Below are 14772 nucleotides of genomic sequence, written 5' to 3'. Positions count from 1 at the left end.
AACAATATTTTTGAGTTTTTGCTATGTCCAATAAAAAAAATCAAATTTCATCCTAAATTCAGGCAAAAATGTATTCTGCTACATGTCTTTGCTAAAGAAAAAATCCCAATAGGTGTAAATGAATTGGTTTATGTGAAAGTTATAACGTCTACAAATGGCGTTATACAGTGGGGCAAAAAAATATTTAGTCAGCCACCAATTGTGCAAGTTCTCCCACTTAAAAAGATGAGAGAGGCCTGTAATTGGCATCATAGGTAGACCTCAACTATGAGAGACAAAATGAGAAGAAAAATCCAGACAATCATATTGGCTGATTTGGAAAGAATTTATTTGCAAATTATGGTGGAAAATAAGCATTCTCTCTCCTCCAAACACGACGAGTTATGTTTCTACCAAACAGTTCTATTTTGGTTTCATCTGACCATATCACATTCTCCCAATCCTCTTCTGGATCATCCAAATGCTCTCTAGCAAACCTCAGACGGGCCCGGACATGTACTGGCTTAAGCAGGGGGACACGTCTGGCACTGTAGGATCTGAGTCCCTGTCGGCATAGTGTGTTACTGATGGTAGCCTTTGTTACATTGGTCCCAGCTCTCTGCAGGTCATTCACTAGGTCCCCCCGTGTGGTCCTGGGATTTTTGCTCACCGTTCTTGTGATCATTTTGACCCCACGGGGTGAGATCTTGCGTGGAGCCCCAGATCGAGGGAGATTATCAGTGGTCTTGTATGTCTTCCATTTTCTAATTATTGCTCCCACAGTTGATTTGTTCACACCAAGCTGCTTGCCTATTGCAGATTCAGTCTTCCCAGCCTGGTGCAGGTCTACAATTTTGTTTCTGGTGTCCTTCGACAGCTCTTTAGTCTTCACCATAGTTGAGTTTGGAGTGTGACTGTTTGAGGTTGTGGACAGGTGTCTTTTATACTGATAAACAAAAAAAAAGTTCAAACAGGTGCCATTGATACAGGTAATGAGTGCAGGACAGAGGAGCCTCTTAAAGAAGAAGGTACAGGTCTGTGAGAGCCAGAAATCTTGCTTGTTTGTAGGTGACAAAATACTTATTTTCCACCATAATTTGCAAATAAATTCTTTCCAAATCAGCCAATGTGATTGTCTGGATTTTGTTTCTCATTTTGTCTCTCATAGTTGAGGTCTACCTATGATGCCAATTACAGGCCTCTCTCATCTTTTTAAGTGAGAGAACTTGCACAATTGGTGGCTGACTAAATACTTTTTTGCCCCACTGTATATACTGGAATTCTTATTTTTATTTTCTTTTATACTAGTAATGGCGGCGATCAGCAGCTTATAGCGGGACTGTGGTGGGCATTCTAACACTGGGTGCGAACTGACTAACTAACACTGACATCCCCAGTGACACTAATACAGTGGTCAGAGCTAATAAAAAGCACTGACACTGTACTAATGACACTGGGCAAGAAGTGGTTAACTTTTGGTCGATCAAAGGGTTAACCGTGTGCTGTGTGTGTTTTATTGTGTGTGCTGTATTACCTTGGAGACCAGCTGTTTTGTATTTCGCATTCCGCACCGCATTCCTGTGCAAATCACATGTGATTTGTGTGCGGTGCAATCGGAGCCATACATTTTGTATGGCTGAAATCACACCGCACCTGCACCAAAAAGGTGCAAGACCCTCTTTTGAGTCTGCACTAGAATCGAATCGCATGGTTATTCACACATATGCAATCTGATTCTGCACATCGCACCGTGTTTTGTGGACCGATTTTGGGTGTTGTTAACATACACACCTGCATCGGTACGCATGAATGGGGTGCGATTCTGATGCGGTGCAGAATTCGCACAGAAAACGATGCGAATTCCGCACCGCATCAATGTGAACCCAGGCTTAAGAGGGATGAGCTTCACTGAAGAAAATCTTTACAATGAGGAGCAGTCAGCAGGACATGGGTCACAACTGATCACAGGTTAGTTGTGACTGAAGCTGTATCTCCCCCCCCACATTCATAAAAAAACATTAACTAAACTTCAGTTTTAATAATGTCATCATGTTTTGTAGCTGTAATTATGTAGAAATAAGATTTAGCTACCTTAGTTCCTGGATGGATCAACAAAGATTGTGTGTCCTACTGTTTTCACCTTTAAAGGATAAGTTCACCTTTTATTTCAAAAAGTAAAAAATATTGTTTTTTTCTCAAAATTATCGGTCCTTTTTTTTTTATAGTGCAAAAAATAAAAACCGCACCAGTGATCAAATACCACAGAAAGAAAAAGGACATAAATTTAATTTGGGTGCAGTGTTGCATGACTGCGTAATTGTCAGTTAAAATAACGCAGCGCCGCAATGCAAAAAATGGCCTGGTCAGGAAGGGAGGTAAATCCTCAGGAGGGCAAGTGGTAAAAAAAATAAAAATAAATGCACATCTTTTTTGTTGGTAAAAAAATAATGTACATTTATTATTTTTTTTACAAGGAGCTTGTAAAACATTGCACCTGCAATCAGTAGATCACGGGTGCCATGTAGGACTCCTACAGACTTGTCACTGTATCTGTGTGCTCCTACCTCATAAGGGCAGGTAACATGTTCCCAAAGGTGAACTTATCCTTTAACTATCCAACTTGCTCAACCTGATACATCTCATCCAAACTACTTATGTTTCTGATTATGTTGAAACCAAGAAAAAAAACATTTTGCAAACATAACTTATTTATTTTATTTAAGAAGATAGATTTTAAGCAAAAGTTTCTACCAAAGAATTTTAATTTTCTTGACACAGAAACCATCACAGAAAATGTTACAAAAAAAAATTCACCTACAGTATCTCTATCTTGTCATAATGGCAAAAACAACATGCCTAACTTTGTAAACATTAAACCTGCTTTGCTAATAACAAATAGAATTCTTTCTATATATGCAAGGTTTGTTTACAGGCCAATGCCAGCCAAGCATTTTGTCCTGAAGAACAAAACGTTAAACTAAACCAGTCTGCTTACCTAACTTTTTTAAGTGGCTACTCACGTTATCAAATTAGATTTGGAAAGTTCCAGAATCCCCTAAATCCAAGTGTTTCATTATAGCAATATCAACCAACCACAGTTGACCTGAAGCCTTGTCTTCCTGCATTTCTATTAGGCAGTGATACCACCCTCTGAATTTGTTGGACGAAAGGTAAGCACAGGTTTTGGGAATAGAAGAAACCGAGATCAACCATGCAAGTTGTGATTGACACTGGCATAAGAGAGCACATGAATTTTGGGCACCCTAGCACACTCCACATGTACTGAGTGAAGAATCCACTTGGACCTAATTTAGAAGTGAGTACATAGATCCAGTTTCATTAAAGCTGCTAGTTTATTTAATTTGATTATGCCTAATTTCATTTATAGAGCTAAGTGTAATTACTCAAATTGTGAAAGGACGCATTCTCTAAATGTAAAGTTCATGAGATACACATTCTTCCTCAACATTAGTGATTGATTAAAGGTGACGAATGATAACGATGACAGTCACATTCACTGCAATGTAAATCTAAAGCAGTACGCTTAATAACATTCCAACAGATTAGTTTTAAATTAATAAAACATTGCAATTCTATTAAAGTTATCTTTTATTTTATGCTTTAAAGAAGCTTAAATAAAGCAAATATACACTCCAGAATGTTGTTTTTTTTCAGTCACAAAAAGTGCAAACATCAAAGAAAACTTGTGTTTTGCCCATGCAGGACGAAGTAATAGAATTTTTGTAGCTACCATATAAAACTTTTCTTGAAGTCTATCAAAGAACACAGAAATTCCTAGAAAGTTGGATAATACTGCCTTCTACAGGAGATATAGATGCTGGCAACAAAAAAGCCATATGCCAGCACAAGATAACCCCACCCACAACCATCATGCCTCAGTTTGTAGCAAAGAAGTACAGAGAGCATGAAATAAAAAACAGAAGCTGTGTCCCTCCAAGAAAAGGATTTTATGCCAAGTGCAAAAATCCTATATTCTGTATCAGACAGGAATTCTCAGACAGTCGGGACATCCAAAAGCAGTCCAACAGAGGAGAGGGCAACATTGCAACAAATACTATCAGTCCCAAGAAAAAAACAACAGTAAAATTAGGGAGCTGCCTGAAGGACCCAATTCCTAAAGCTAGAGATGAGGCCTGAAAAGTTTAGAATGCTAAATGGAAAAGGCACTCACAAATCCAGTACAGTGCACCCTAACAGGAAAGGGTAGAACCCACTCCTAAGACCATAAAATCAGAGGATGGTCAGCTTGAGACACCTAGAGATCACAAAAGAAAGTTGGTAAACACCTGAAACACAAAAAGGAATCAGTCTTTCTGAAAAAAGCAGAGGCAAAGAGATAAGACATTCACAGCCCGAACTACATGCAGACAATGGATGGATGTTGTCTTTTGGTAAACTGAAGGCAGAGTTTGGGGTGGGTGAACAATGTCCTCACTGAGGTAAAAGGCCAAAACTGCCTAACGCAAAAAGGAAGTCCTGGGCCTCAAAACCACACTGTCCTTAGGAAAAATCAGAAAGGGTTCCTTGCAGGATAAGGTCGCCAATTTAGACTGCACTTTAGACCCCTCCTGGTATGCATATGGCAGACAAATATTTAACATGAAATTCTGACCAGGACAGGAATCAATCTACCTCTCCTGCCATGGTGAGACTTCTGGTCCCTCCCAAATTGATAGTGCACGGCACCATCATGCCAGACATGGCCAATTTGCCTGAAAATCCAAGATGTTGAAAGGAAACACATCCACTCTCCTGAGGATGCTAACAAAACCCTGAGGCATGACGGTTGTAGGCAAGGTTATCCTGTGCTGGCCAACAGTATTTTTGATATTGGTGTCCATTTCTCCTGTAGGTGGCTGTATAATATGACTGTCTAATAATGTCTGTGTCCCTTAGCAGATGATAGGGAAAATAGCATTTCTTTAATCTCCTCTTCCAGCACACACCTTTCTACTCTGTTCAACTGCTGGGAGTTAAGAACCTACCCAATACTTTTCAGGTATGGCAAAGCACATGATCCACTACATGTGACTGCGTTGGTTCAATCACTGCTATCATATGGGAAGAGTCCATAATGGTATGTAAGCTACAACTTGACTGACCAGCAGTTTACACAAAGTGGTGCCACTTGTTCCTAGCTGGGAATGTGCTGCTGTGAAGGAGGGATTAAACTGAACCTGTTACCTTGCCTTGCATAGGCAAATAATTGGTTTACTTTAAATAAACTATGAACTTATTGCTTAGAGAAAAAAAATGTATCAAGTTCAACTTATTATGGGGAATATTGAGCAAATACAATATAAGTAGGATCTTCACTGTATGGCATTTTGTGCATACATCTACACAATTTTAAATTATATTAAAAAGTGTTCATATTAGCAGACATCAAGGGAAGCTATGCTGCCCTTTGTAAACTGCCAACCTTACAGCAGCATATAATTTAGCATTGTCTTTAAAAAAATGGCTTTGTTTTTGTTACATATGTAATTGCTATACATACTTACCATACATGAGCTTACATAAATTTACATGGACTTTTGCTTTATTTATTGAAAAAAATACCAAACAAAACGCAGACAAGCATGGTTAGACAAAGTGTGACGTTATACAATTTGCATATCTGTGCTTAAACACCAACCTTGGTGCATGGCAGAAAAAGGAATTACATTGGATAGCCATTAGCCAATTAAAAAAAAACAAATCCAGTTTATAGGTAAACTATAATTTCTTGCTAAGGACATGTGATTGAATAAACACAAACTGAAAAGTACTGTGCAGCTCATGAACACATGAATATTCATGGCAACAGTAACTGCTATGCAGAAAACTAATGTAGATTTATGTCCTTCTTTTGTGTAACATTATCACATTTGGTGTAGAAAAGGAGATGGGTCAAAAGGCCAAAGTGATGCAAATCTGTGTGTGGTGTCTTTAGTAGCAGTAGAAATATGGTCTAAACCAACATTCTAAGGTGACCCCGAGGTTTATAGTGTAAATACCTTGTGGAAATCTTTAGAGCACACTGTGACTCCTAATACATGGATATTACACAAACAGAGGCCAAAATGTTTGAGTCTGAGGGCTTCACCCCCTTTCTTCTGCTCTCAAGAACTTCCTACTAGGTCACAGATTGTGTTTCTTCATATTTGGTGCAATAGTTACCATTTTAGCAAAAAATAAATTCAATCTGGTGTCCTCTGAAGCTATCCTAGAGGTTTCTGTATTACAGGCCTCAGATGCCCATAACACAAATGGTAAGCCCATATCGTGCACTTTTAATACTGCTTTTTAATTACAACTTGTGTTAGGTTCATAAGCATTAAAGGTCCTTCTGTATGCTATAGCATGATTAAGGTTGAATATTTTATATTTATTAGACAATTTAAATTACCAAGAATCAATACAAAAACATCTGCTATACAAGCAATGTACATTAACTTTAACTGAAAATGTTTACAAAACATTAACATAATTCAATTCCTATTGTTTAGACCCTAGTATTTCAGATGTTGTTGCTGCTGTTCCTTTCACCAAAGAGAGTGGCTATTGAGTCCAACTTAGATAACTGTTCTGTGAGCAGCTCATTTTGTTTGCACATGAAATTTAATTGTTGCTGTCTATAGATCTGAGTGGTTGCAATTTGTTGCTCGTACAAGGCATTAAATTTGGCGAGGTGATTGTTCAAAACGTCAAGTCTATTCATTAAACATTTGCGATGGCTTTTTTGTTTGTCCTGCAATCTTTCACTTTGTGGAGCATCAAACACATACTGCTGACGATCCATATTTACTGTACTGTATACTGGATGTCTGTGTAATGAAGGATCTGGAGGAACAACAGCAGCATCTGTAACATCAGAATCAGCCACTCCAGCACTTTCTGGCGCAACAGAGTTAGCACAGTTAGTAAAAGGTTCTGCTGCAGAGGAGTTACCAACTGGATGAGAAGAGTGTTGTCGATAAAAAGTTATAGGGACATCCATGTTTGTGGTGTTATCATCTTCATCTGTTTCCAGATCTAATCCATGAGCAGTTACAGAAAGTCCACTCTCACTTGAATTTTCAGAGTACAAGAGTAATGTTCCAGGTTGCTCTGTTTAGGGAATAGCAAAAGCTGAGTGATTAATTTTCAAATTTGTTAAAGTGTATGTAAAGCAAAAACTATTTCGGGTCCCAAACTACTTGTCCCTTATGACAATCTACTTGTCCTGATAAAAATAAATCATTTTAACCAAAACTAATTAAACAAGGTTTTTATTGTTCTACTATTACTGAATGAAACCGTTTTATGACTAGGGATTTTCAATGGATGTATGTCCCTTTAAACCATGAAATGACTTTGCCAGGATGGAAAATATGAAGGGTTCATGTACTATTATTATTGATATGGAGGTGATATTAGGAATATCTGGGGCTTTTAAAAACAAGAAAGGGGCTTTATGGCAACCTAAATTTTTTATATTTTTTAACATTGCACCGTTCATCGCCTCCTCCCCTCCCTGACTGTCTCCAGTACAGCATCAAAAAGTCCAAAATATTGTTTTTTTTTCTCAAACTTGTCGGTTTTTTTTGTCTATAGTGCAAAGATGAAAAAATGCACAGGCAATCAAATACCATCAAAAGAAAGCTCTATTTGTGGGAAAAAAGGACGGAAAGTTAATTTGGGTGTAGTATTGCATGACCGCGCAATTGTCAGTTAAAGTAACACAGTGCCGTAACGCAAAAAATGACCTGGTCAGGAAGGGGGGTAAATCCTCTGGAGGGCAAGTGGTTAAATATCAAAAAGTAAAATGAAAAGCTCTCTAAGATCAACATTTTAAAAAAACATGTTACAAAAAAATCATGTATGCAGCCTTTGTTCACATATTATAATTACAATCCAAAATAAATGACTGCTGAAAACAAGACATAGCTTGCATAACTGTTTGTCCCATCACATGGTTGTTGTGGTTTCCAGTAACATAGGAATTTTGGACATAAAATGGACTCAGATATGTAAATAACAAACCATAAATAGAGGGTACATTCAGTGAAAACCTTTTGTCAAAACTTTCAATGGATCCACAGACAGAGCCAGAAAGCACCTTGAGTTTTTCTTGTGAAAGTGAAGATCAGTCATGCAAACCCTCTTACCACCCTAGATGTATTATTAGTCTCTTTTAATGTGACTGTTAGCTTTATAGACCAATAGATAGGCTTGGGGAGGCTAAAGATATTGCAGGGAAAAACTACACTTTTACGGGACTTTTACATCTTCTGTAGAGTGCTTACAAAAGCACAATCTATGATGTCCGACTTCTGGAAGTCATGAAGACATTGCTGGACAAGGTGGTGTACACCGGGTCTCATGTGGCTAATGTATTAGTTGATGAAATCAATGCCTGGTAAAGGAATATTCAAGAAATAAAAAAAAACCTAAAGTACACTGACATCTTTAAATGTAAAACAAAACAAAACAAATAAAAATAATAGTGCAACTTACCTTTAACATGCTTTGAGGAATCATAGCCTCCATCTATTCCAATAAATGATTCCTTATAAATATATGGTTTTAACAATTCCTCATAGTCATGATAGAATATTTTTTTTCCTGGTATACTAACACCTGATCTCCTACAGACGAAATAGAGAAAGTTAGAGGAAACTTTTAGGCAATTATCACTTGCTGCCAGCCCACAGTACATTTACCGCGGGTGGGTGGCAGCTACTGGCCAAGTAATGTACTGGTACGTCGCTTAGCATGTGCGCACTGGCGGTGCACAGCAGCGTGATCCCGTGATGTTACTTAGAACCCGACCACTGTATCACATGATCGCTATGACCATTCATAGCAATCACATGATTACAATGTATGTAACTGTCATAAAAATATAAAAAACTCTATAGTGCAAATGGAGAAGGTGTGATTAAGTCCAAAGCAAGAAGCCGTAGTCTCTATATGGTAGATCAAGGTGTTAATCCACTTCTATAATGGCTGCAGCTCTTCTAACGGGGTATTGGATATCTCTGTGCACTAGAACAATAAACAGAAGGTGCCACCATCCAAGTACATCAATTTAAGTAAAAACAAGTAAAGGAAAGGGTTAAAATACACTCACAAGGATGAGAGTAAATGGACATATCATCAGTCCTTATTCACTGGCAAACCTTGGTGTACAGCGGGTGGATGAGATGTATCCTTAAAACAGCTCTGCAGGATAGGTGGAATAAAGCTGGACTCTGTCAGAATGCAGACTAAGTCCATATGACAGGCTGCGTCTTCCTCCAGCAAAAAATATAGCCGCGCTGGAACGCAAACCATCAGGTTTGACAAAGGAGCAATTGTGGGCCGCGTCAATATGTCCCGATGTCACTTCTGATTCCAGCCCTAGCGCTGATTTGCATTCTATATTTTGGCTATATTTTGCTGTCTACATTTTAGCCTAAATTTATCAAGAAAGAAAATATTTTTTGTATTTTTTCATTTAGATAGCAAAAAATTAAAAACCCAGTGGTGATTAAATGCCACCAAAAAAGCTCTATATGTGTAAAAGAAATTATATAAATTTATTTTGGGTACACTGTTGCATGACCAAGCAATTGGCAATTAAAATAGCACAGTGCTGAATAGCAAAAAAAAGTCCTGACAGGGGTAAACACTTCTGAAGTGGATGAAACATGGCACATAAAAAAAAAAAAAGACCATAATAACATATAACATAAGGATTAAATGCAAACATGGTTTACCTGCTCTGCTGCTCATCTGACATTTTCTTTCTCAAAGCAAATTTAATGTCATGAAATCTTTTTTTGACATGTTCGTGATGCCTAGGATAAACACCCAAGCTATTGACAGCAGCAGTGATTTTTAGCCAGGCTGCATGCTTCCAGGCAGGATCTGTGGTGGCCAAGTTGTTGCCAGCAAGTTTATGAAAAACCGGTATTAGATTCTCCACAAGGACCAAGTTTTCATGTGCAGTAAATTTGGCATTTCTGAGACGGTGCCTAGGGTCCAGAGGTTTCTTTTTCCTGTGATGTTTTTCATTCATTAGTTCCCTCTCAAAATCTGATACATCGTTGTCCTCATTAGCTCGCCTTTTGATGTTCTTATGTCCTGCTGCTGCTTTTCTTGAGGTGTTCACCACTTTATTTTCTCCTAGTTGTGAAAGAGTAGTTTCAATTCTGCAAGTGTCTACAATTGGAATTAACTGTGTGGCAACCTGAAGAAACATTAATAAAAAGCTTTTTAATAGTACATCAAATGTTGCCATTAGATGTTTTTACAAATGTTTAAAAACATAAAATTTGAAAATAGCTCCTGCTAACTCCACAGATCAGTTTGTCACAACACTTATAAATGTGATAGAACAACCAACCAGGTTTATTCATTGAAATTAAAGCAAACTTTACTCTCTCAAGCAACATTAACTATGTTTGATCTTTATGATGCTAGCATTAGTAAGTAGATAGGAAGCAATATTATTTACTTGTTTTAAACTTTATTTTTTACATTTCTTCAGATGCATCCTGGTTTCTAGTCTAGGCCAAAATGACTGAGCAATTTTTTTCTTTCATCCACAAGAGGAGAGAAGGGGCTTTCTCAGCAAAGCATGCCTTCCTGCCTGCATGCCTGAGCCAAGTGCAGATGGATTACAGGAAGTAAATGCAATAGGAATCATCTGTCCTTACTCAAGATGGCCACAGCTAGAAATGCTTGGGGGGAGGTATTGTTTATCAAAGTGATTTCACAACTATATAAAACATAGATACATAGATGGGTAAGTTTGTTTTAAATATTAAAAATTAAATTGCGTTTTTGGTTCGTGGTGCTCAGATATAGTTCTGTTTTAAATGAAAAATTCACAGGACATCAGTGGCATAATAGCGATGAGGCCACAAGGTTGGTTTCTCCGGGTGGAAAATTCTTAGGGGTGCAAAAAAAGTAGGGATTTGGGGTGAGAATAGTCAGGAGATCAATTTTTGTGCATTCACTTCTGGTCCTATCAGCAGCATGCTCCCTTCTAAGGGAGATTTTAGGTTGTGTGGAAGAGAGAGAAGGGCCGATTCTAGGTTGCAGTGGGCGAATTAGAGGAAAGAGAGTGGCAAGCTCCCGCTGAGTGTGTGGGTGCAGTTAAGGGTGACCCCAGGTGCTGGCAACTCACGCTACACCACTGCAGGGGAGTTTATTATGGGCATAATCCAATCACCCTGACTGACCTGAAAGATTGAAAGACAAGGGCATATAGCTGAAGATCAGATCTTTTGAGATTTCCAGCACAGCACTATGGAGATCTGAGGGGGAAGGGGAGGGGCAGAGCAGGAACTGGTGATTGATGATCACAGTATATATTACGAATATGGGAAGATCTTAAAACCTGCCCAACTGACTTTCCCTAAGCTCACCGCACAGTTTGCAATCATTGGTAAATCTAAAGGAGACTGTACAAAAGATTGTACAGTCAAATTGGACTAGTGATGGTATATGGTGAGCTTTAACTGTTGTCAAAATGTTCCAAATCCAAGAGAATCCACATCCAGCACTTGTCCTCTTATGTCAATGGGTAGCTTGGATCAGCAAAAAAAAAATAATCAGGTGATAGCTGCATGAGAGATCTTATACATTTTAATAAACAAGTTAATTCGGACAATTTATACACAGTTTAATTTTCTCTGGAGTTAATTACCTTTCTGTTATTGAGGTAAGGAGTAGGCAAGTTATCAGTAACTTCCACTTTGGCTACAGCTGCTACTGGTCTTGAACAATTAGGGGAGTTATGATGCTCTTCAACAACCACATTTTTACCTTGCTGTGAAGCATTTTTCTAGGGTTAAAAAAAAAATCCATCCACATTTAGCAAAAAGTACATTTTAGAAAGTATTGAAAGTTATTTTAAAAGAATGCCATCCTCCCCTTCCCCCGTTATATAAATGTAAACTACAAGCAGATCTCCGATCAGCAGCTGTGGTGCCTGGAAGACTATTGCTGGCTTTAGATGGCTCGATATTTGATTTCTGGGTGGCCCTGCAAGCACCACCCAACTCAACAAAACCCAGGATGGAAATTATTGGCCAAACAAACAAAGACTATATCCTATCAGATGCAGTCACTATGCAGGCAACTGTGAGTGTGCCTTTTTAGCATGGATGGGGGAATTAATTGATTTACTCTCATCCAGCCACAGAATAAGCAAGAGAAAATCTAATCGTGTATGGCCAACTTATTTTTCCATCATGTTTTTTTTTTTTTACTGCACTGACATACCTGGGGCTAATTAATGAAATTTAGATTGCATGTCTAGAAAAGTGTTTATTTATCCAGGTGATAGTACCACTAGAGGTAGTTAGTCAAATTTAACTAAACCTGTTTAGCAATGTTAAAATGTTTCAGCATTCATCCGAATGGCTTCCTCAGAACTAAGACACTTCAATGAGTGATAAAATATCAGCATTACTAAACAGTTCTAGTAAAATCTGACCAACTACTACTATCTGAATACATCCTAACTCTGTTGATAAGGAAAATGGTTTTATTAGATTTTCTGAATACGGACATGATAATTATTCAATAGATATACATTCAAAAACTGCCACTAACACTTGGCTTGCTTAATAGCAGTATAATTAAACTGTCCATAACAACACTCCTCACATTATTACAGCCACCCTGCATTGATGTATTCATTTAGCAAAAGTCCCTTTACCAACCAAAGTTATTTTGATTCAATAAATTTCTTGGATATCTTATTCTATAGTCTTACTTTATGAAATGCCTCATGGAAAAAACAGAAAACGTTATAAATTACATTTGTGATGTGAGTAGTTAACAATCCAAGTATAAACACACATTTCATTGAGATCACATTGAATTACATCATTAAAGTTGATCTTCAGCTACTTGGTATTCATTTAATTTTAGATAGAGTAAGGAAGAACCTCTGCCATGCTTTTACTTATATATGAAGAATGTAGATTTTTTTTAAATGTGTTTGCATTTCTAGTAGATATTTAAATGGTCCTTGTGGTTTTTATGAAGCTTTCTGATCCTAAGGAGGGAGCTTTCAGGTCAGTCCTTTTAGAGGGTAAGGAGGGAAAGAGTTCTAAGAGCCAACCCACTAAAGTGTGTCCAGAAAAAAATTATAATAAATGCTATTAGTAAAATCATCCACTGCAGTTCGTTGCCTTAGAGGTTCCCCTTCATCAGGGCTATAACTGCATATCAGTAGAAATATAATTAATATTCAGTCATAGCTCATCTGACTATAATAAGTATAAACACTATGCCCAAATGATAGGTTTGCAATCTTAAATTAGAACTATGGGCAAAACATTTTCTTTCATTTTGGATAGAGCAAGGGAGGGTTATAACCCGTGTTTATTTTTTGTCATCTGTGTCCCATTGGGAAGATTCACCTTCACTTCCTGTCCCATAGCCAAAACTGGAAGTGAGAAAATCTCTGCAAATTAAAGGGAATTAATTGGGGACCCCCAGGTCACCAGAACTAGTGTCCCAATTGGAAAATTACTTTTCTGAGGACAACCCAAAATTTGGGGGTTCTTTCACTTTCAATGATAATGGTAAACAGGACAAATAGAAAGGATGAATACAGGGGCACAGACTGCAATAAAAACTTGACAGGTATTCTAAACCATCTCCACCCTGTCCAAAACAAAAAAAGTTTTGCCTTTAGTTCTACTTTAAAGCGGTATTACATCCAAACCTAAAAATGTATTATATTGCAGTTTACCAATCATTAGATGTGGTGGCTGCATCAGTTTTCTTTTCTTTGGCTTTTTTCCCTCTGTCTTCACTTGATGATCTGGCCAGTAGCACACCTCCTGTATAGTAGTGAGACACCACTTTGGAGGAATGAGCACAGGACACAGCAAACAGCAGCAATGTCAGTCTATATGAATAAATCATTAATCATTCCTGCCAGTGGTAAGTGGATTCACATCCGTGTACTGAAAGCTGACACATTCTGCTGGAGAACTTGAACGTCTGAAAAACAACTAAGTTGCCTAAAATAGAAAACGAATACAGCCATCACATCTAAGAATTGGTAAGCTGGAATAAAATAAATGGTAGCTTTTGGATCTAATACTGCTTTAATCTTGATTTGAGCCAGTTGAGGACCTAAACTACATGAAGCTTCACAAAAAACAGGTGTCAATATCAAGACTGACACAGACAAAATGAACTGTAATTAAATTAGGAAAAATGTGGGCCACCCCCAGCTGCCCCCCTATTAGTCTCAGAACAGGTTTTCATTCAGCTCAGACAAGGAGGAAAATTGCAGTACACACCTGTCTGTTTCTATTTTCTGTGTGGAGTCCAATGTTTGAATACCGTGACTTTTTCTGCAAAAAAAACTATATATTAATGTCAACAGCACAACCTGTACGGTAAATAGACAGTGGAGGAAAGTGGGGCAAAGAGGAAACTTGAGTAAGAAGATAACAAAGAGCAAAAAAGAGAACAGGAAGAACGTACAGTAAAGGAAGAAGAGTGTGAAGAGTAAAATAGAAGGAAAAGAGAGAGATGAGGAAAAAAGCGCAAGAGAGGAATAAGAAAGAAGAGGAAGGAAGAGATAAAGATGGGGAAAACACAAAGAGAAAGGGTGAGCTTGGAGAATATGGGGAAGAAAAGTAACAAACTCTGGAGGTGGAGAAGAGAGAACAGGTAATAAATACTGAGAACACAGACACAAAAGAGACACTCATGCAGAAAATGGGCAGGAAAGAAATTGCAGTAAAGTGCAAGACCAGAAAATGCAGTAAGGTGGTGCAAGTTAGC

At 37.9% G+C, this 14772-nt stretch overlaps 1 protein-coding gene across 1 annotated transcript in view; it reads right to left on the bottom strand.

Annotated features, from left to right (window-relative positions):
• Nucleotides 1-2669: 2669 nt before the first annotated feature.
• LOC149451925 (uncharacterized) overlaps nucleotides 2670-14772 on the bottom strand; it is a 56538-nt gene continuing 44435 nt past the window's right edge. The window contains exons 4-8 of the mRNA XM_089689978.1: nucleotides 14283-14336; nucleotides 11663-11800; nucleotides 9726-10198; nucleotides 8482-8612; nucleotides 2670-7092 (exon numbers count right to left, since the gene is read on the bottom strand). Of these exons, the coding sequence (XP_089546104.1) occupies nucleotides 6503-7092; nucleotides 8482-8612; nucleotides 9726-10198; nucleotides 11663-11800; nucleotides 14283-14336 (1386 nt within the window). The 3' untranslated portion in view covers nucleotides 2670-6502. The remainder of the gene's footprint in view (nucleotides 7093-8481; nucleotides 8613-9725; nucleotides 10199-11662; nucleotides 11801-14282; nucleotides 14337-14772) is intronic.

The sequence above is a fragment of the Staurois parvus genome, unplaced genomic scaffold, assembly GCF_062004578.1.
Source record: "Staurois parvus isolate SC_StPar_1 unplaced genomic scaffold, SC_StPar_1.0 ptg000506l, whole genome shotgun sequence".
Classification (NCBI taxonomy): domain Eukaryota; kingdom Metazoa; phylum Chordata; class Amphibia; order Anura; family Ranidae; genus Staurois; species Staurois parvus.
This window is presented reverse-complemented; position numbering and strand designations above follow the sequence as displayed.